This window comes from Triticum aestivum, chromosome 7A (genome assembly GCF_018294505.1).
Source record: "Triticum aestivum cultivar Chinese Spring chromosome 7A, IWGSC CS RefSeq v2.1, whole genome shotgun sequence".
NCBI classification, from domain to species: Eukaryota; Viridiplantae; Streptophyta; class Magnoliopsida; order Poales; family Poaceae; genus Triticum; species Triticum aestivum.
The window spans coordinates 310,176-332,070 of record NC_057812.1 but is presented as its reverse complement, the minus strand read 5'-3'; the positions used below and the strand labels follow the sequence as shown (position 1 = coordinate 332,070).

At 44.2% G+C, this 21,895-nt stretch overlaps 1 protein-coding gene and 1 pseudogene across 1 annotated transcript; both read right to left on the bottom strand.

Annotated features, from left to right (window-relative positions):
• Positions 1 to 2,180: 2,180 nt before the first annotated feature.
• On the bottom strand, positions 2,181 to 5,153 carry LOC123150496 (cysteine-rich receptor-like protein kinase 6). Its single transcript, XM_044570338.1, has 3 exons — positions 4,328 to 5,153; positions 3,577 to 3,612; positions 2,181 to 3,244 (listed from the first exon to the last, which is right to left on the bottom strand). Exons 1-3 carry the CDS (start codon positions 5,151 to 5,153, stop codon positions 2,181 to 2,183), a joined length of 1,926 nt encoding a protein of 641 aa, XP_044426273.1.
• Positions 5,154 to 13,238: 8,085 nt separating this feature from the next.
• Positions 13,239 to 19,055, bottom strand: LOC123149899 (L-type lectin-domain containing receptor kinase SIT2-like; annotated as a pseudogene).
• Between the last annotated feature and the right edge of the window lie 2,840 nt (positions 19,056 to 21,895).

Sequence of the window (21,895 nt, the reverse complement as noted above, 5' to 3'; positions counted from 1 at the left end):
CATGAATTGCAGTTGTTTTGTTCAGGTAGTGAGGCTATTTTCCTGGTACTTAGACTCTGTGCATGTTGTATCCAGTTGAGAATATTTAGTAGTGGGTAGAATTTGTGTTGAGGCAAAATTTCTTTCGAGGTGTCCATATCCTTGATTAATGCAGGCATGTTTTGGGAGGGGCATCTGTGGACAAAGAACCCTTTTCTGTAGTTCAAATTTGACTTAAATACTGATACTTTACCGAGAAACACCATCCCAAAGGACAGGCACCGAATGTGTTCTTGAATTAATTCACAGGCTGAGAACGTCTTCACCCAAATTTTATACTTCAAGCGTACTGTGAAATCGAATATAGAGTCTGATTTGTGTTTATAAGTGTAAAGCAGTTCGCTACCTTTTTGCTAGGTGCAGGCTGCTATCGAAGTTAAGGCCTCAGTCATCATTTGCTTCACCTCATTTCGACGTGCGGCAAGGTAGAACGAAAATAGTATTGCTTCGCGTAGGCTTACAGTTTAATGCAAATTAATTCATACACTATCTGGCATATCTGGTATGTACAAGCCAATTACTTTTGTCTACAGGAGAACTGCCAAGTACAAGCCCACCATGCCTATTACTTTTGTTGTCATTCCACGTCTAAAACCAAACCAATTGATGAATTGAGGTAGACCTCCAATGGTGCATCCAAAGTATGTGAACAACCATTTTTTTTGTAACCTTTTTGGTTCTTCCATATGTAGTTTATATAGCTAATGATTCAAAACTAGCATGTTGATCTTCAACTTCTGAAAGAACTTTAGGCTAAAGTTTTTGTGTAATCCTAAACCTAACATCAAACCATGCTGACCAATTATGCAAGCATTTGCCTTATAGAAAAAGGTACTTCGTTTAGCAATTAACCTTTATCATTTTCCGACAAAATACACTTTATTGTTTGCGTTGATAGAACATCCTTGCGGCGGCTGCACCTGGTTCTACTCTAGGCTTGCCGCCGCAAGTGGTGTGTCTCGCTTAGTTAGTTAGTTACTGAATTGTTTTTGATCGATTCTCCATGTCTGGTTGAGATCAATGTGAATTAATTGATTTTGATCTTTGTTGCAGGGGGTCTAGAATGTGAAGAACCTACAAGGTGGCTACCTCCTTGTTTTGGAGCCTCCTCTAGTCCTTTCTAGTTCTAGTTGGTCCTAATTGATCTAATTAGAGATAGACCTAGATCCTCTTATCCTCATAATTAGAAGCCCAGTGTGTTTATAATCTCCTCCATCTAATTCTTCGGGGACGATTAGCTCTGGACGGTGAAGCACTGACGGATCGTGAACACCGTATGCTTGCAACTCGTAGAGAGGCTGTGCTTTCGGTCTTCCGTTCGAGAGACTGTTCATGGACGGTTTGTGTAATCATTCATCTACAGTTTGAGGGACTCCAAGTATGATCCATACTGACTCGTCTTCTTCCGCTGCAACTCGAAGTCGGTAACGATCTGATCCAAACTATTCATTGCATCTTTGTAGTGTTCCTGGTTGATCATAGAGAGAATCATTTTTTATTTTCTACTACATTACTCAACACTAAGTATGCACCTTGCACTTCCACAATTAGTTTGCTTACAGCGAATTGAAATATATTGCCACAATGTTTATACGGATGCCCTTTATGCATCCATATTATGAAAGTTTAGTGCCCATACTTAGAGCCTAAATCCTGCTTTTGTGTTTATACTCTTAAAGATCCATGCATTTTAGCGGTTGGAGCTTGCAACACAAAGCTCATACGATACCTGAAATAATTTTAGTTCTTGCTTGGACAGTAACTTGTGGGCGCTGACATCGGACCGATGCTCCAGATCATGCATACATATGGAATATGTACAATGCTGAATTTCATTGTGCTTGTTCAATTTCTGAATGTACTCCAATGCAGGTCACCTTCTCAAAGAGTGGAAATCATTGTAGGATTTTTTTTTGGATTAACGGGGCTTATATATCTGCTGAAAGAGTTGGCAACCGTTGTAGGTTTTTTGAGTTCACATGGCTTATCTTCTCAAATCTGGTACTGGTAGAACTTGCACTTTGTACCTCCATATTGTGAGATGAACTTTCACTGAAACGAGAGACAAGTGAGTATATCAAGTTAGTGCTAAATAATAATTTCACACAAAAACAAAGGAACAAAAGTAGGAGAGAAATATCTTACACTAGTTCACAGAAGTTCTGCTTTGGTGGCATGTCCAGTTCATTTAAGCTTCTCTCAAACATTTCCAGAACTCGTGTTATAGTAGGGCGATACATAGGTAATACCTGTATGCACCACAGGCCAATTAATGTCATCTTTCTAGCTATCTCCGTAGTTTCACTTGTCACATCACATGCCTGCAAACCTTCATCTTGTGAAAAGTGGTCATAAATCCAATCTGGGAAATACTTTTCACTGGATTTTTCAACAATTGATTTTACATTTCTCCTGCCTCCAACCATCTCCAACAACATCATTCCATAACTATAAACATCTGACTTTGTTGAAACCACTCCGAAGGTTCTAGAATGAACTTCTGGGGCAATGAATCCAATTGTTCCTCTAGCACCACCAGTCATTGAAACTTTACTCTCTTTCGTATGACACAATTTAGCGAGACCAAAATCAGCAATTTTGGGGCTAAAATCACTGTCCAGAAGGATATTTTGAGGCTTGATATCGAAATGGATGATGCGTGTATTACAGCTATAGTGCAAGTATTGGAGGCCATGAGCAATCCCGAGTGCTATTTCATAGAGCCTCTCCCATCCTAAAACTTCTTTGGGGTTCTCTGAGTAAAGGAACTTATCCAAGGAACTGTTCGACATGTATTCATATATAAGAGCTCGTTTTGATCCCTCCAAACAAAACCCAAATAAGGTAACAACATTAACATGTGATGTCCTGCCAATGCTCATAACCTCATTCACAAACTCGCCCCCATTTCCTTTGGAGTCATGCAAGAATTTCACAGCAACTAAACGACCATCATGAAGTCTTCCTTTGAAAACCACACCGTAACCACCTTTTCCAAGCTCATTGCTGCGAGAAAATGTTATCTTCATTACATCCGAGTACATGTATCGTTTTGGAGCTAGGGATCCATAGGATGCTATCATGGCCTCGTAATTATTTTCATTGTTTCTGCTAGACTTGTTGCAAAGGATAAACCATAGTCTTCTCCCTTTTCTACGCCATGTCAGCATATAAATACATGGGAATAGCAAGGTTGCGGCTGCTGCTGTCGAAGAAAGCATATGTTACTTCCTTGCGTAAACTAATTAAAGGCTGTAGTATAGTAATTATGATTTGCAAGACCAAAGGTAGTTTAAATTTCCCTTTATGCAAGATTGCATGGTGGAAAAAATATCAACAAAGCTAAATTCCATAAATTCTAGTAGTACGTGCAAACTGGGAGTTGCTTCTCTGAAATTTTAGTTTAGAATCAATTTTCAATGATTACAGGCATGGTAAATTTTTGAAGTTACTATTTCGTCATAGAAAAACACTATTAGTGGACCATTGGTATTTAAATCGTCACATATGAAAAGATGACAAAAGTTTTTAGCATACCTATTAGCATAATCTTCATGACGGCCCTCTTGCTACCTGGAACAAAACATCGCATTTATGAGTAAACACTGTGTCATCCAATAGTACTACATTGGTTCATTATTTTGCCAACCAAATATACAGAAGAAACAAATACATTGCAAGGCATTGAAGGACAATAGAACATGAACTACATATGTGACTTTCTTTTGATCGAATACAGTTTTGGCAAAAACAAAAAAAAATTGTGGCGCATCTCTCACTTATTTTTTGAAGAATTCATATCTCGCTAGTCATCATTTAAAATGTATTCCATCTTGCCTGAAGCTGGGGACTCGGCAACAATGCCAGGCGATATCAATCATCTAAGTGAGTAAGATTGTTTTGTTGACGCGTTTGATTTGGTAACACAACCAATAAATCGAGGTGCATAAACAACCAATAAAATTGTTTTGTTGACGCGTTTAATGCAGAGGCAGGGGCTAATCCTCCTTTTTCTTTTTCGGAAAGAAGAAAAAGGGTTTTCAAGGCTTAAACTCTTTTCGGGGCAGAGGTAGGTAGCTAGCTGGAAGGAGAGCCTTGGCGTAGTGGTAAAGCTGCTGCCTTGTGACCATGAGGTCATGGGTTCAAGTCCTGGAAACAGCCTCTTACAGAAATGTAGGGAAAGGCTACGTACTATAGACCCAAAGTGGTCGGACCCTTCCCTGGACCCTGCGCAAGCGGGAGCTACATGCACCAGGTTGCCCTTTAGGCAGGTAGCTAGCTGACTGACCTCTCGTAGGAGCAGCAGTAGCAGCCGTGGGTGCTGGAGCTGGCGCCGGTTCAGCCGCCTGCTTGGTCTGTTGCAACATGGCGCTGCCAATGTAGAACGGGGACACTTGGTACCTCAAAGTGCAGCGAGGACCAGCGATGCTGGCGCCCTCCAAATCCAAGTGGGGGAACGTGGTCCACCACTTGCCCACGAGGCGTTGCAGGCAGTTTCGGCACTGCGCCGGCGACAGGTCCGGTGCGCACTGCGCCGCCGAGTACATATTGCGGTCGGGCCCTACCCAATGCCCCGTGGCGAAGAGCCTGGAGGAGTTGTCCACAGCATACTGCACCGTGGCGGTGAGAAAGCCGGTGACCGCCTGTTGGTAGGCATGGACGTCGGTGCTGATTCTGTCGGCGCCGGTAAGGAGATCTACCTCGCCGGAGTTGCCGGTGGGGTCGAGAAAGTCGTGGTCGTCGGATAGACGGACGTAGCACGGGCTGTAGTACAAGGCCACGTCCATACTGCGGTTGCAGGCTGTGACCGCGTCCCGCATGGCCCTGCTGACGCAGTCGTAGCAGTCGGGGGCGCTGACGTCGCCACGGCAGAGAACCAGGGCCCAGGCAGTGTCCGGCGCAGCGCCGAGGGCGCCGGAGGCGAATCGGGAGGGCGAGTTGGAGGCGTTCGAGCGGAGGATGCGGAGGAGGTATACGAGGTTGCTCTCGTATGTGCTGCCTGCCGAGTAGTTGCCTTGGCCTGTGCCGCAGTTTGCCCACGTCGTCTGTGCTGCGGCGAGCGGAACGAGCGCAAGGAGGAGCAGGAGAGCGTGAATGTGAATGGGCATGGGCATGGCGGCCGGGCGGGAAGAATGAAGAAATCGCTTCTTCTCCCAGCCTCATAAGAAGAAGGGCATCCCTAACTAGCTAGCTTAATTTTCTGGGCTACTTCATTCAACTTTTTTTGTTTGTCCCTTGAGCTTTCTTTTGTTATACTATATGTTTTTGTCTCCTTGTTACATTTACATGCATGCAATGCAACCGGCCGTCGACTCTGCTGAGTCGACTATTACGAGGTAGGCCGTTTTTCTCGATCAAATAGTACTAGGTACCAGCTGCCTCATCTATCTTTCAACAACGACGTTGCACCTTATAATTCAAAAAATGTATGCATAGTTTGTGTAGTTGGTTGCCGTCTAGTACGTCTTGCCATTTGTCACATGTCCAAGCCGTCTTCTCTTAGCCGACCGATGCTCTTTACAAAATCCTTTTTTATTTTTGAAAAGGAGGACATACCCCCGGCCTCTGCATCAAAACGATACATGCGGCCATTTTATTAAAAAGGTTCATCAAATAAAGGTCCACAGTGCAGTACAATTCACAGAAGGAGCACAAAAAGCAAAAGAAATAGACCAAGCCACAACTGGTAATGAACAGGATCAGACGACTAGGCATCTATCCTATTAGTAAACCGTCATCCAAACCGGTTGTAAGTAGCCCGTGCTACCGTCTTCCATCGGTTGCACACAGTAACCAAAAGCTCCATGGAGTCCGTATGAGTGAGTAACAACCACGTACATATCCAAGCGGCCGCCCTGTAGATAACCTGCAAGAAATTTAAAATATTCTGTCTGTTAAAGATCATATCATTCCTTCAATTTTATATAGCCCAGAAAAGTGTGCATGTTTCTATCCGAATACGTTCCACAGTAACTGATTCCAGTCCAGTAAACCATGTCCCAAATAACATGTCGATGCTAACTGAAGGGCTTATGTTAAAGGCTATATGAATCGTACGCCACAGAAGCTTAGCGAGAGGGCAATCGATAAAAAGATATTGTATTGTTTCATCAGTACCACAGAAACAACAACATGAATTGCCTACCCAACTGCGCCTAAGCAGATTATCTTTGGTGGGAATCGCTTGCTTATGGACGAACCACATGAATATCTTGATTCTCAACGGAACTTTAATTTTCCAAATATGAATAGATCTCGGGATTGGGTCAGAATCAATCAGATCCAAGTACAAAGATTTTACCATGAAAGCCCCGTTCTTCGTGAGTTTCCAGTACTGCCTCCTCCTTCTTTGATAACAATGTTATTGTTCCAAAGTTAAGGTGGAAAAGCTGTAGGTGGTCATTAAAGAATTCATGGAACATTGGAATGAGATCAGCCTTAATGATGCGCCAGTATTTCTTGTAGAATTCTGCCGGGAACCCATCTAGTCCAGGTGCCTTATTATGCTTCATCTGGGATACGACCTCAAACACCTCTTTTTCCGTAAATGGCGCAGATAAAATCTCATTTTCGTCGGTCCTTAGTTGAGGTATGTCCCTGACTGCGTTCTCGTCATCCTTTCCACTCATTACTTTTTGTTGTTGATGTGAAAAGGCCTTGCCACTCAATACGATCGAGTTAGCAGCCTATCACATGTCATTATTTGTTAGACTATAAGTATCATACTACTTTTAAATGTTTGAGTTTTTTTGCGGGGTAAATGAGTTTTATTCCATTACGATAGGGTTATCGTCGAGAGACAAAAGTTCCCCAATAAAAGGTGGTCCTCTATGTAGCCACACAATAGTGTTGTGCTCAGTACAGCTGTATAATGCTAGTCAATCTGCAACCCTCTTTTGCTCTTATGTAGGGAAGCCGACAAATTGCACCTAAGATTGGATAGTAACCTCCTTTATAGCATTGTGTGCTTATGTTGTATTTTCTTAAAAGTTGGAGAAGACTAGATGGATACGCGCGCTTTGCTGCGCCATTTTTCTCTAATTATTGCACCACTTTTTTATTTAACATATATGGTATAACGTATTGTGCTTTTAGCCATAGACTATGGTTGCATTATTATGTTTACTAAAGTATAGCAAAGGAAAATGCGAAGACTAAAAAAATGGTAGAACATAACAAGAAAGTATGCCATTAGATAATTCCAGAGTGCCAGTATAATATTCAATAATACAACGTGTATTACCGGTAACAAAGAGGCTTTCCTTCTGATATCTTCAATAAAAATTCTTATTACTCTTACTACAGCGAGATAATACATCATGGTCGTGAGTACCACTTCGAAACTTCGGAAGTTCCATTACGAATTCGAGCTTCCTCATTGACTTTTTGTTACACCAACAAATTCGATACATACATGATGTCTTATTAGAACTTATTTTTTTACTTAATAAACATCCACTAATTGAGAGACTAATGTCTCGCGAAGATGAAATCATCCTCTTATTCATTACCATTAAATGGACATGCAATGTAAAGTGAAATAACATCCCCTCTTGACGTTAACTCAAAAACTCAATTGTTAGGTTGTCGACCACTGTCGGGAGGTGGCAAGTTTGGAGGAAAAAGGCCCACCATGAGCCGGATCAACAAAGTTGACAGCAAACATAGCGGACAACTCCTCTACAAAGACAAACATTTGGGCATCACTGTGTGGTGGGTCACTGTCGATGACCTAGGATGGGGGTGTGCAACGAGCCATCAGAGGCTGATTCCCAGATCTGAACGGGGCAAGGAGGCGTGTGAGGGGAAGCTACAACCGGAGCTGATGATGGTGGCCAGAGCAACGCCAAGCTACGGCCAAAAACCAAACGCACAGGGATGCTCAACATCAAACCAAAAACAGCTTCAGAAGAGAACCAGCGACGAAGCAAAGGAAGATTTCACACCAAAGCAAACCGTGGAAACGGCGCTCCCGCCGACCGTCCAACCGAAACCCTCCTTGCACGGACCACCACCAACGGACGCAGCCTTGAGAGCATCTCCAGCACCATGTGTATATATCGTTGTCTATAATTTCATATACACAATAGTCTAAAAAGATATATATGCACATTCAGTTTTCCATTGTCTCTATTTTTGTCTTATATTTTAATATTTCCACACATTCAGTTTGCCCATACGGAAGCGAACGGAGACACCAAGCTGGTCGCTGCTCCCTTCCCCCTCTCTGCTCCTGCTTCCTCCTCCTTCTGTCCTCCAAGCTGGTCCGTTCCTGGCTGCAACCAAACTTGTGCTTCCTCCTCCTTCTGCTCTCGGCTGCAGACAAGTTGTCCTTCCTCCTCCTCCTGTCCTCCGGCATATGCAGCCATGCCCAGACCTCCCAGTTACAGCCACGTCGACGACCGCTGCTCCCTTCTCTCTCCTCCGTGCAGACAACAAGGACAACCATGCCGTCAGCCGCAAGTTCCACCTCCCCTCCTCCAAATCCACGCCATCCCTCGCTGCTCCACCCATCCTCAAAGGATCCACCACGGCTCCGGCACAGATGCTATATACATGAGCAGCAAGCAATCCACGGCAGACCCAGTTGTCTCCCCCGTCGGGTCGTGGCACGCTGCCCCAGCCGAACTCTCCCGTGACGCATCAGAGAACTCACAGGGCCCCACGAAGGCACGCGGCGCCCAGCAAATCCACAAGGATTCCACGGAAGACACGTACACATGAAAAACAGATACGCAGGGGGCTCAGCTGCCAACACAACACGTCTCACCCACTGTCACCCGGGACCCACGCCCTTTTGCACACCCTCGATTCACCGGAAGAGCTCATTTCACAGGAGCTTAGTATCTGTACTGATGCCATACTGCTTCCATATAAAATATTTATGCATTTTCATGCTTATTACACCAATGTACGCAGTGTTGATAATAAGAATCTTACCGAACTAAGTGTAATTTTTCTGCTTAATCTTTGTGCATAACATCACCTATCAAGTCAGTCATGTGTGTTACATACCAAATATTACAGCAGAGGAGATTTAAAATTACCATATGTACGTACGTATGTATGTAGAAAAACACACAAGAAGCACTCAAGATGATCTAATTAGTCTCACAGGTTCAGTTATTATGCACAACTCTGGAAAACATATACTTCTTCCGTTCCTAAATATTTGTCTTTTTAGAGATTTCAAATGGACTACCACATACGGATGTGTATAGTAATATTTTAGAGTGTAGATTTACTCATTTTACTTCGTATGTAGTCACTTGTTGAAATCTCTAGAAAAACAAATATTTAAGAATGGAGGGAGTATATGCTTCTCTGCCACAAATGCAGAGATCTGTATATTTTGGTAAACAACTAGGCAGGTGTTGTATTTGCAAAATCTTATCTTCTGTTTCACAAGAACCTGCAGCAGGCTTGCTTGCTGGGAGCAGCTAACTGAACATATTTCTTTCATATCTCTATACAGTACCAGTGGCTACTTGAAGATTGAGTGCTATACATTGACAGAATTTCAGCTCATACAGATAGGGTAAAGCTACCAACATAATCTGCTAAGAAAAATCTTATCTCATATGTATGGCAGAACGTAAAAGTTTATAATTTGCAGATTTAATAAACTGATAACATCCGCGTATTGTTGAACACAACAAAAATGCGCTTACCATATACAAGTTTTTTTAGTCTAGGTAGCTTATAACTTTTCCCTTAAAAAAGGTAGCTTGTCGGACATGGAGTATTTGATCCCGAGCTCATATGCTCCCGCATGAACAGTACAATCCAAAAAATAGTAAAAAAATTCAAACAAATTTGATTTTTTTTTGTGATGGACGTTGATAAATTTTCTAACTGCGTGCAAAATTTCAGGTCAAAATGACATTCGTGGAGGTCTGGGCAAAAATAAAAAATCGATGGTCCAAAAATATTGCTTCTATATATTTAAATGACGTGCGAAGCACGTACAAATTTACTAGTTAAAAAGGTTCAGGAATTCAAAAGAGTTCCTAATTTCAAAAATGCTCGCCAAAAGAAAAATGTCCACTAGTTTCAACAATATTCATGAATTCAACATATCCTCGAGAATTTGAAAAAAATAATTCAAAACTCCAAAAGTTGTTCTCGCATTTAAAAAAATTCATAAATTTGAATAAAAGTTACAGATTTCAAAAAAATGTTCACAAAATTTAACAAATGTTCTTGGATTTATTTTTTTGAAAAAATGTTCATGAATTTTTTAGAAGAAAAAATAGAAAAGAAGAAAAGAAAAACTAAAGAAAGCCACTAGTAAAAACACAAAATAGGAAAAAAAAAGTTCTATAATATTAGGTTTTCTCTTTTCTATTATGAGAAAATAACCGGGGTGGCAATGCCACTGTGAGAGGCACATTTTGACTTTGCAGCCCTATTCGGCCCTTCCCAATCTTGCAGTGCCACACCTTGGACTACCACCTCTCAGGCCAGAGATGACTCCTTACCATATCACATATACTTGATACAAATTCCTTACCAAATCTTGATACAGATTCGGTTCCGTTGGTCTACTCCAAGTTGAAATTGTATAGTCAATAATCTTATCTTACCTGATAATAAAGGGGCTATTGTTTCTGGCGGTACGTCACCATAATTACCCTCAAAGTTGCCATAAATTACCCATGATGCCACCCATAAGTAAATAAAAACAGTTCGGTTTTATTTTAACATCGACCCGGGTTCCGTTGTTCTTATATACTGATACACTCCCATAACATGCGCACCTGAGCAATGCAATGGCTAGGACCTCCATCCTCCTCATGGGAGATCAGGTTTGATCTAGGTTCCTACCCTTTTTCTCACCTTTTCTCAACAAGCGCGCCTCCTCCTCCCGCCCGCTTTTTTCTCTCCTTTTCTCAACAAGCGCGCCACCTCCTCCCGTCTGCTGTAATGGGTCGCATATTACAACTGTTTCTGAATTCAAAAAACATTCCGAAATCAATAAAAGGATCATGATTTAAAAAAAATGGTCGCATATTATAAAAAAATCACGACTTTAGATAAATGTTTATGAAATAAAAAATGTCATAATTTTTCAAAAAAACCAAGTATTCAAAAAATATTCGGGAATTTAAAAAAAATGACCTTGTAATTTTAGAATATGTTGACAAAAAATAAAATAGATCCATAAATAATGAACAAAATGAACCGTCGCTTACGTGGAGGTTTTATTAGGGGATCTGTAGAGGTTGTTTTATGACTTTATTTAGTCCATCGCGTTCGGTAAAAAAAGGTTTGCGTGTCTTGTACAATGTTGAGCCCCCTAAAAATTGACTCAAATTCCTATGGGTTAGTTTTTGTAACCTATAAAAAAAATGACTAAATTTATATTTTGCCTCCATACACAGCTACGTTTATTCTGGTACCACATTACTGATTATGATAGACACCACTACGCTAGGTCAAGGCGAGACACATCATTGATCAGTCTAGATCAGGCAGGGTCCATCAATGCAATTTGCTCAGCCAAAAAATATTTTGTTGTGGCGCATTAGGAAATTAAGTCGTGATGAGACCATCACATTTTCAGTTCTCGAAATGGCTTTTTAAAAGTCCCTTATCTCATCATGACATCACTCAGACATAGTTTGTGAAATGACATTTTAAAAGTCCTTATCTCATCCTGGCATTTGATTTAGACTTTTTTTTAATATCCACCACACCTGCATAATCTAATAGTTTTTCTCCCGTTGCAACGCATGGGCATATTTACTACTCCCTCCGTCTCAAAATTCTTGTTTTAGATTTGTCTAAATACGGATGTATCAAGTCACATTTTAGTATTAGATACATCCGTATTTAAACAAATCTAAGACAAGAATTGTGGGACGGAGGGAGTAGTAATAAACAAATAAACAAGCAAACGTGCTCATACCTTGAGACCTAGAGAAAACATCAACTAACGGAACCGAATCTGTTTCTATTTGCTTCTCTCTCTCATCCATGAGAGGAGTCAACTGTGCTTAGTCTTTCCCTCGCCTATTCAAGTCATAAGAGAGAGCGTTTGGATCACTAAAGTACAGAGGGAGTACATATAGTAACAAGGCACACCCCTTCATGTGCTAGTCTGAATATTTTGGTCAACACCCCCCATCTCTCCATGTCTTGTTCCATTCACAAACATACTAGTAGTACAAGATAGGGAACAACAACTTTTTATTATTACCGCATAAAAGTACCTAAACTTTTCTGCAGAGCGTCCCTACACACTACTACTCAATTAGTACTATCTCAGTAAGCAGCAGAGGAGAAAGGACCATATGTACGTACGTATGTACAAAAACACACAAGAAACACTCAAGATACAGGTTAAGTTATGCAAAACAAAGATTCGTGTATTTTGGTAAACATTATTATTTTTTAACTAGGCAGACGTTGTATTTACAAAATCTTGTCTTGTGCTTCTGCCCATACTAGTACAGTATGCAGTGAATTTGCAACTCTGTAGCTAAGATGCGGTGGAGTTGCCAGCACGAAACATATAAAGAAATTGTTTTGGATGGACCTGTCCTACAGTAACTGAATTCAGTCAACTGAAAGGCTCATATATTTCAACAGATTCAGTCATTGGAGCCTGTCAACCACAAGATACAGAAAAAAAAGCATGTTTTGTTTTGGGCACTCTCAAGACTGCTCCAAGCTGTTTCTCAAGATTGCTCCGGCCGCCTGTCAATACGTTTAATTACTTAGAGCAAACATATATACTCATATATTCGAATTTCAGAGGGCCGGCCAATGATCTTCATAACAACCACAAAAAACAATAGTTTCTCATGCTCTATTGTTTTGGCCAAAAAAAAAACTGATCAATTCTCTTTAACTGCAGCATCTGAATCTGAATGCCTAATGTCTCAGCATCATCCAATGGCACATGCTAGGTATTCTCTTCAAATCTAACTGAACCGTGCTGTGATTCGCTTCTTCAAAGTACCTTTCTTCAGTGAAGCTTTGGCCGTGCTCCTGTCCTGACAGTAAGTAATTCAGGTTCCAGAGAGAAAAGCTTCAACTTTGGCGTATGTATATATGTTCAGAAGACAGAAAGTTGGGTTTGAAACCCTACATATATGATGTCCTATTAATTTTAAATAGATCTATAAGTGTTTACAAGATCTATTAATTCAAGCTGACAACTGACAAGAAACAGGGACTTACCAGCTGCTAACTTATTCAGAATGACTTCCATTCCTGCTGCTAACTGCGGCACTCAATGATGCGTACTGGCTGAAACCATCATTCTGCAATACGCCCATCATGCTATAACTCAAGTTTGTGGGCATCAGCTCAGAGAGGGGCGTGTCACCGTCGAGGTATTGCATGACTTGCCGCATACTGGGCCTTACATTGCCGAACGGATGCGCACACAACAATCCCAGCTTTAACGCCAGATGTACCTCGTCGGGGTTGCAGTTGCTGCCTCGTAGCCTCCTGTCCAGCGTGTCTGTGAGCGACCCTTTGCGCCAATGCTCCACAACCCAGTCAATCATTATCTCCGAACCGTCATCCTCTTCCTGACCGTTGTCAATAATTGGCCTCCGTCCGCAAGTTACCTCGATCGAGGATGAAAATGCCAAATGCGCACACATCTGTTAGAGGCGTTGCCTTACCGGTGCGCGCTAGCTCCGGAGCGAAATACCCCATGGTGCTGACAACACGCGTTGTTTGTGGATCGGTGCCATGGTCATACAACCTTGAAAGGCCAAAGTCACCTAGACCTAGGCGTCCATTCATTTCACTATCGAGAAGCACATTGCTTGCTTTGATGTCTCGATGGATGACAACTTTCTCCAACCTCTCATCAAGGTAGAATAAGCCGGATGCAACGCCTTTGATGATTTCAAATCTCCGAGCCTAATCTAGAGTGATTTCAAATCCTCCTCCAGTTCTTGATGATGCATGTAGGTACTGGTCAAGACTACCATTTGACATATAGTCATAGACCAATAGAAGTTCACCTTTTCTCCTACAATAACCCAGTAACTGGACTATGTTGCGGTGGCGGATACGGCCGATACTAACAATCTCGGCGATGAACTCCTTTATCCCCTGCTTTGACTCGTGGGACACCCTCTTCACCGCAACCTCGAGTTTAGAGACCGGAAGCACGCCTTTATACGCCTTCCCAAATCCTCCATGGCCAAGTAGGTTCTTTTCTTACCATGAAATCCTTGAGTAGCATGGACTAAATCCTTGTAGGAGAAGGAAGGGGTAGAGCCAAAGAGGAACAAGATGCTTACAAGCAACTGTTTGGTTGCGATTTGGGGACTCTTCCGTTCACTTACCTTGGTATCCCCATTCACCATCGTAAGTTAACTAACAACGAATGGAAGTGTATCGAGGATCGTTTTGAGAAGAAACTGAGCTGCTGAAAGGGCAAACTTATGTCGTATGGAGGCCGATTGATTCTTATTAATTCGGTGCTCACGAGTTTGCCTATGTTTCTTTTATCCTTTTTTGAGGTTCCAGTTGGAGTTAGGAAAAGGCTGGACTTCTATCGGTCTCGTTTCTTCTGGCAGAGCGATGAAACTAAGAGAAAGTACCGTCTAGCCAAATGGGATGTCATCTGCCGACCAAAAGACCAAGGGGGTCTTGGGGTTGAGAACCTTGAAGTTAAGAACAGATGCCTTCTCAATAAGTGGCTGTATAAGTTATCTGCCGAGACTGAGGCAACTTGGGCGCAGATTCTTCGTAACAAGTATCTGTACTCTAAGACCTTGTCGCAGGTGACAGCTCGACCCACTGATTCGCCCTTCTGGAAGGGGTTAATGAGGGTCAAAGCTACTTTCTTTAACAGAACAAAGTTTGTTATCGGTGATGGCAATAACACTCGATTCTAGAAAGATACCTGGCTAGGTGATGCACCACTGGCACTCCAGTATCCGGCGCTTTATCGCATTGTGCAGCGACGGGATGCTCTGGTTGCAACGAGTTTGCAATCTGCTCCTCTTAACATCCAATTTAGGAGGGTGCTTGTGGGTGACCGGTGGGAGGCTTGGATTCATCTGGTGAGTAGACTCATGGAGGTTCAGCTTACTCATCAGCCCGATCAGTTGTGTTGGAAGCTTACTAAATCTGGTGAATTCACAGTCAAGTCCATGTACATTGATGCCATCAATTCTAGTGTTATTCCTAGTTCCAAACACGTTTGGAAAGTTAAGGTTCCTCTAAAAATCAAAGTGTTTATATGGTTTGTGCATAAACAAGTCGTTCTAACGAAAGATAATTTGATTAAGCGCAACTGGACAGGATCTACTAGGTGTAGTTTCTGTGATCGGGATGAAACTATCAAGCATCTTTTCTTTGATTGCCCGATGGCGAGGGTGTTGTGGCCCTCGGTGCAAATTGCCTTTAACATTACTCCTCCGAATTCGGTCAGGTCGTTGTTTGGAACGTGGCTGGTTGGTATAGAGGCCGAAACAGCTAGACAAATTCGAGTGGGAGCATGTGCGTTGTTATGGGCAATTTGGAACTGCAGAAATGACTTGGCTTTTAACAAAACAACAACTATTCATTTTTTGCAGGTTCTATTCGGGGCTACTGCGCTAATTCGTACGTGGTCATTACTCACTCCGACGGAGGCCAGGGCGCGTTTGGTTACTGGATCTGTCCGGTGGGAGATGGTAGCGCGGGATATCTTCAACCGGTTTGAATGGCGGTCATGTAATAGGATAGGCGCTTAGTTTACCTATCTCTCTTTACTATGCCAGCCGGTTGTGGCTTTTGGGCCTTGTTTTATTTTGCTAGCTCTTTGTGAGCCAGTATCCTTTGTTGCAGCACTTTGCAAGACATTGTTGAACTACTTTATTTATTTATAAATGTGGCCGTATGCATCTTTCTGATGCAGAGGCCGGGGAACCCCCCCCCCCCCCTTTCGAAAAAAAAGGAGAAGGAAGGGGTGTGGCCCATACTCATCCTCCCAATCTTCGTGTAGCTCGGCATACCTCCTTCGCCTCCGCACCAATAGAATTATATATAGTTGTTCCAACAAGAAAGATGAATGTGGCAGTGGCTATTGGTAGGACGATCTGCATAAATTTGGGCTGAGGTTTGGGGCCAATCCGAGGTAGCTTTGGCAGCTTGGTGATGTCAATGTCTGGTGCAGGACGGTTTATGCCCAAGCTCCAGCCAAGCACACAATACAGTGAGTTTATCGGACCAGTTGAAGCCGAGAATCCGAGGTAGGACTGATCTTGTAGTACTGTTGAGAGGCCGTTGTACGTGGTTGAAACTAGTCGCCTCCACGGTTTGGCTACCTTGAGGGGGGCCAAGGTCACACTGATCTAAGTGGTATCTCTATCATAATCTACCCACACTTGCATTTCCTTGCGGCTAACGAGGGACAAGTTGTTGAAGACGCCGTTGCTCTTGTCATCATAGAAGCCAGACGGTCGGGCTTCAGTGGAGGTGAGGCTATTGATGTCGATGCCGACATGGTTGTCATCGACGTCGCCGAACTCTGTATTTTGGCTGCTATCAAGCTCGACTGCAAATATCTGGTTGCTTGGCTTGCCATTGCTTGTTTTGTTGAGGAGGCTCAGGTTTGAGAGTGTTGTGCACCCGAGAAATCCTTGGTGGGAGATATCAAGAAAGTCATGCCATCAGTACATTGATCGGAGTAGACAGGGACCATGCCGACCACGAATGTGATGGAGAAAAATTGCACCGCCCCGTTGGCGACTTGCGGAATCGCCATGGGGTTGGGTAGAAAGCATGGCCCTTGAGGTGAAGAGTGTCATTGGTGAGCTTGAGAACCCCATCTGGTGTAACCGTGGCTGTGCCATCAAGGGTGATGTCGGTACCGCCCGAGAAGCCCGAGTATAAATGGTTTTTTTTTGGTCTAGCTACTCTGGAAGTTATTCGCAGCCCATGACTTGGGTGCTTCCATCATTTGCCTATTTTTTTTTCATATTAGTCATTGTCTGGAGCTGTTAGTAACTTACGTAGTATATACTACTTGTATAGCAGCCGGCCATTACTTGAGTGTACAAGTCATTGTCTATTTTTTGCCTGGAACAGTTGACTTGAGCACCAACCGATGTTCAAGACGGTGTGTACGTGATGGGAGCAGGTGGTTACGTAGGTTTTTTCTCAACATGGGTGGCAGCATAACCTTCAGATCGATTCACCGCCGCTTTCAACATAGGCAAAGTGTCGGTTTATAGGACTCTACTTGTTGCCGATTTGTCGGTTTTGTTTCATTTTCTAGTGTCAGAATTTGGTGTTTGGCTGTGTGCATCCTAACTATGCAGAGGCCGGGTGTTACTCATAATGTTTTGTATCCGCTTGATGCTACATTTGAGATAGTAAAATCGCCCTTTTATCGGAAAAAAGTAATTGTCTCTCTGCACCTTAATTAGCACCTAATTTATTTAAACATACACACACAACCGGACGGTGATATCTATAAGTTTTTCTAGTTTCTAGTGGAAATGTATTCTCGCGTTGGAGACTTGGCTTGGTCGCCCTTGGCTTATGATGTGATGTGTATTTGAATACGTACTCTGCCATATTTTGATTATCGAATAATAATTCGATAATAAATGAGCAGAATAATCATTTGTGTGGGATGTTATGATGGTTGAACAAATGAGCAGAATAATTCTAGGCGGCTTCCCAACTAGCCATCAGCTTTAATATAAACCAGATTGATTGACTGATTGCTTCTTCTACTCTTTATATGTAAACCAGGTCGGGCTCCGGCTGCTATACCTATACATATACATGAGACCAGACCAGCTGGGCATATGTTGTTGTCACAGATAAGAATAAGATAATTTTCCAGGGTATTTTATACCACAGCTTCATCCCAAAAAAATTCTAGTACAATTTTCTCCATAGTCATACAGTACACACTATAATACTTATACAGCTAGCACTGAAGTAAGTAGTAGTATTTCAGCAAGCAGCAGACAAGGTTTCAAAGAAGTATATATGACGCCACAACCGCATGGCTCCCCCGACCTCTCTCCCCCGAGGCGGCGGCGCCGCGCCGCCCCCGGGGAGTTCCCGTCTACACCGCCCTCAGCCCTCCCCCTCCATCGCCTCCCACTACCGCCGCCGTCGCTGAGGACGCCGCGGGGCGAAGCCCTTGTGGTGAGGCGGCAGCGGCGGCGCAGTCCTCGGCCAGCGGTAACGCGTGGGGGGAGCGACGTCCATCTCCCTCCTCCTCCAATGGCAGTGCGCAGCGGGTTGGCGGTGGCCAGGAGATTTCCGGCGGCCGCTGGCGGATGAGATTTTGGCTACGATGAGATCTGATCTAGGCCCGAGGGGTTTAGATCGAGATCCACTGCGGCTGCGCTTCGTCTCGACAACGTCAAGAGGAGACCCCCCCCCCCCTTTGGTAATCTTTGCGGCACGAGGACGTTCGGGTCTCTTGGCCCGGGCATGGTGGTGGTGGCTGCCTTCTCCATCGAAGGCAGTTGGCCAGGCTGGTAGTGACGGATCTTGGATCCCACTATTAGCACCGGTGGCGAGTTGGGGAGACATAGTCGCTGGTGGAAACCGAGCCGACTCCTGTCATGGCGGGCGATGGCGGCGTCTACGTCGTTACCTTGATGAAGGCATCGTCAAGCAACTATCGTCAACCTGCTCGTGCCGCACCGAGAGAAATCCTAAGATCACCGGATCGGACGATGGCGGTGTTTTTGTGCTGTGTTCCCTCTAGGGGGCATCGTTTGTGGAGCGGCGCCGGATGGAAGAGGCGTGAGGTGGTGTGGCGTGCCTTCTCTCGCGTCGACGACGGCGGGTCCCAGCGGCATGGAGCAGCGGAGTCTCGGTGCTAGACGTGGCGTGATGGCCTCGTGCAGGGCGGTGGCGCTGTCTGGCGCCATGGTGGCGTCGACAGCTGGCCTGGCAAGGTGGTGGAGCGGCGTGGTGTCTATCACGTCATCGACGACTGGTCTCGGCGGCGTGGCGTAGCGGGGTCTCGCCGACAGATGTGTGACAATGGACGCGCGCAGGGAGGTGGCACTGTCTGGCGTCATGGTGGCGTTGACGGCAGCTAGACTGGGCAAGATAGATGCAACAGTACAACACTGAAGATGGATTGGTGGCAGGTGGCTGTGGCGGCCTCATACCCGGCAGGCGTTCTGGTTGAGGAGTGCGTCGGATTGGTGGGTGCCCCATACCCGGCAGGCGTCCTGGTTGGGACCTCGAGTCTTAGGTGTTAAGTTTGGCTGCGAGGTCTGTTTGGTATTAGGCCCAGACTATCAGCATCGCTTCATCAACTGGATAGGAGTAGCGACGGATGTTGCCTAGACGGCGACTTTAGTCTTACTGTTGTATGACTTTGTAAGATCTTGTGTGAATAATTAATAAAATGGCTACATACATCGTCCAGATGCAGAGGCCAGGGGTCCTTCTCCTTTTCTAAAAAAACAACCACAACGATGAAGAGACGCTATCTCCTAGGTCGCCTCCATTGCTGTCACATCATCTGAATCACGCTAGCGCCATCAACAATGAGCTTGAGATCCTCTCCTGTCACCTCCGATCTGGCCTCAACCAATCTGGCAAGAGACTTGAATCAAGGGAGGAAGCCAGCATACATGCCTCCAACTAATCGGCTAGAAAATCTACTGGAGTTTGTGACTTGATAGCTTTTTTCGCCTCAAATTTGATGTCCAAAAGCAAGAGTTCAATGGCCCTTTTGACCAATCGGCTAGTTACATATATGTTATTCATGATTTCTGATAAGGAAGCATCATTGACCACCGTGACCGAATGCTCTTGGTAGTAGTGTGCCACCTTCTTTGCAGTCAGATAGATTCCATAAACCAGTTTCAGATAGTATGGATGACGCTGCTTGGAAGGGCTCAACGCCTCTGAAATGTACTATACGGGCCTCTGCACTTTCAAGGTTTTAACCTGTTCCTCACGTTTGACTGTGAGTACTGTGCTGATCACTTGACTTGTAGCTGATATGTATAGCAGCAACAGTTCTTTGTCACTCGGAGTGACAAGCATCAGTTGGTGGAAAACATAGCTTTGAGTTCCTCGAACGCAGCTTGCGCTTCATTCCTCCATTCAAATTTGTTTGTTTTTTCATTAGCTGGTAAAGCGGCAGGGCTTTCTCTCCGAGTCTTGATATGAATCTGCTTAAGGCTGCAAGACAGCCCGTGAGCCGTTGGACGTCATGAAGATGTTCTGGTTTCTTCATTCGGATAATTGAGCCAATTCTTTCGGGGTTGGTCTTGATTCCTCGTTCGGAAACAAGGAAACCGAGTAGTCTGCCAGCTGGAACCCCAAAAACACATTTCACAAGTTTAAGCTTGATTCCAAAAGCCCCAGGTTCATGAAGGTCTCGACGAGGTCTACTAGGAGGTCGGAACCTTTGCTAGACTTGACCATGATGTCATCCATGTAGGCCTTCACATTCCGACTGATCTGCTTTTGCAACCACTTTTGGATCATGCGCTGAAAACTTGCGGCTGCATTCTTAAGTCCGAATGACATCATGATATAGCAAAAGCACCCGAAAGGGATGATAAATGCCGTTTTTATTTCATCAGGACCATACATTCAGATCTGGTGGTACCCGAAGTACGCATCTAAAAAACATAAACGCTCGCAACCAACGGTGGAATCCACCCGTTGCGCTCCCTCGCCCATCCCAGCCGCCAGAGAAGAGGAGAAGGAAGAAGGGGCCCACCACTGCCACGAAGCCTCCCCCACCACCGGGACGCCACGACAGGGGCAGCCCGCCCCTGGAGATCGGATATTGCCGGGCCAGCAAGACATGAAGCCGCCCGATCAGCCCCCGCAAGCTGGTCATATTGGTTTTTTGTTTTTTTGCGGGAAGGACCTCAGATTAAATTGCAAAGGAATAGTGGTACAAAGCACCACAAGAAATATAGAAGTTACAACCGGGTCCCTGGGGAACCAACCCACCCAACAAACCAGCGCGGGCTGACGGCGCGCCGCCGCTACTGCCGCCGCCGCTCATAGGCAGAGCCGGCGAGACCTTGTAGACTGCGTCCGGAATGAACACGAACGGGAAGTAGACAACCTCGGCCTGAGAGGACCATCACTCTGGAGAGAGGATAGATCGGGTGATGCTCCACTACTAGGGAAAAGCCTAGCAGCAGCGCGGATTTTGGGCCTCTCAGTAGCTCGGGGACCGGCGCTACTAATAAGGCGCTACAGCTAACGTATAGCAGTAGCGCCTGTTGTCCCACACTACTGATATACATGAATAGCTGTAGCGCTCTTTAGAAAAGGGCGCTGCTGATATTATCTGCAGCGCTGTTTACTGGGAAGCGCTACTGGTAAGGCGGCGCTACTGCTAAATTTCCCCCCTCGCTACTACTAGTTTTATTAATTTTTTCCCTGCATATTTGTTTTGTATTTGTTTTGTATTTGAATAGGCTTTATACAATAATCTTTAGCATATCATACACATACAAATGTAATCATAGCATATACATACAATTAGTCTCATCAAATTATGTCATCATCATAATCATCATCCAACAGAAAGTGGTCTCTCGTCATCATCTCGAAAATAGCGATACAAGTCTCGATTACTTGCAAATACATCGTCATCCATCTAAACAATGATATACGCGAGAAGAGCTATCACTTTGAGTACATGAGTTCGTATCCCTCTCTCGCATTAGCGTGAACCTAAACTAACTACTGCCTGTCGCTCGGAAACCGGAAACTGGTACACCTGGGCCTGACACTCCGGCCACTTATCGTATATATACTCCTGGCGTAGCACTTCTTCGCCATCTATGATCTATGCACCTGCATCGTCACATGAGTCGATGATATGCAACATATATAGTTGAGCAACAGAAAGAGACAGACTTGGCAAAAATAG

Excerpts from the sequence above, each read along its gene's own strand:
- LOC123150496 (XM_044570338.1), bottom strand. The coding sequence starts at position 5,153 with ATGCCCATGCCCATTCACATTCACGCTCTCCTGCTCCTCCTTGCGCTC. Across the intron at positions 3,613-4,327 it reads TACTGCTGCTCCTACGAGAG|GTAGCAAGAGGGCCGTCATG; the intron begins GTCAGTCAGCTA and ends GTTTTGTTCCAG. Across the intron at positions 3,245-3,576 it reads CATGAAGATTATGCTAATAG|CAGCAGCCGCAACCTTGCTA; the intron begins GTATGCTAAAAA and ends TTTCTTCGACAG.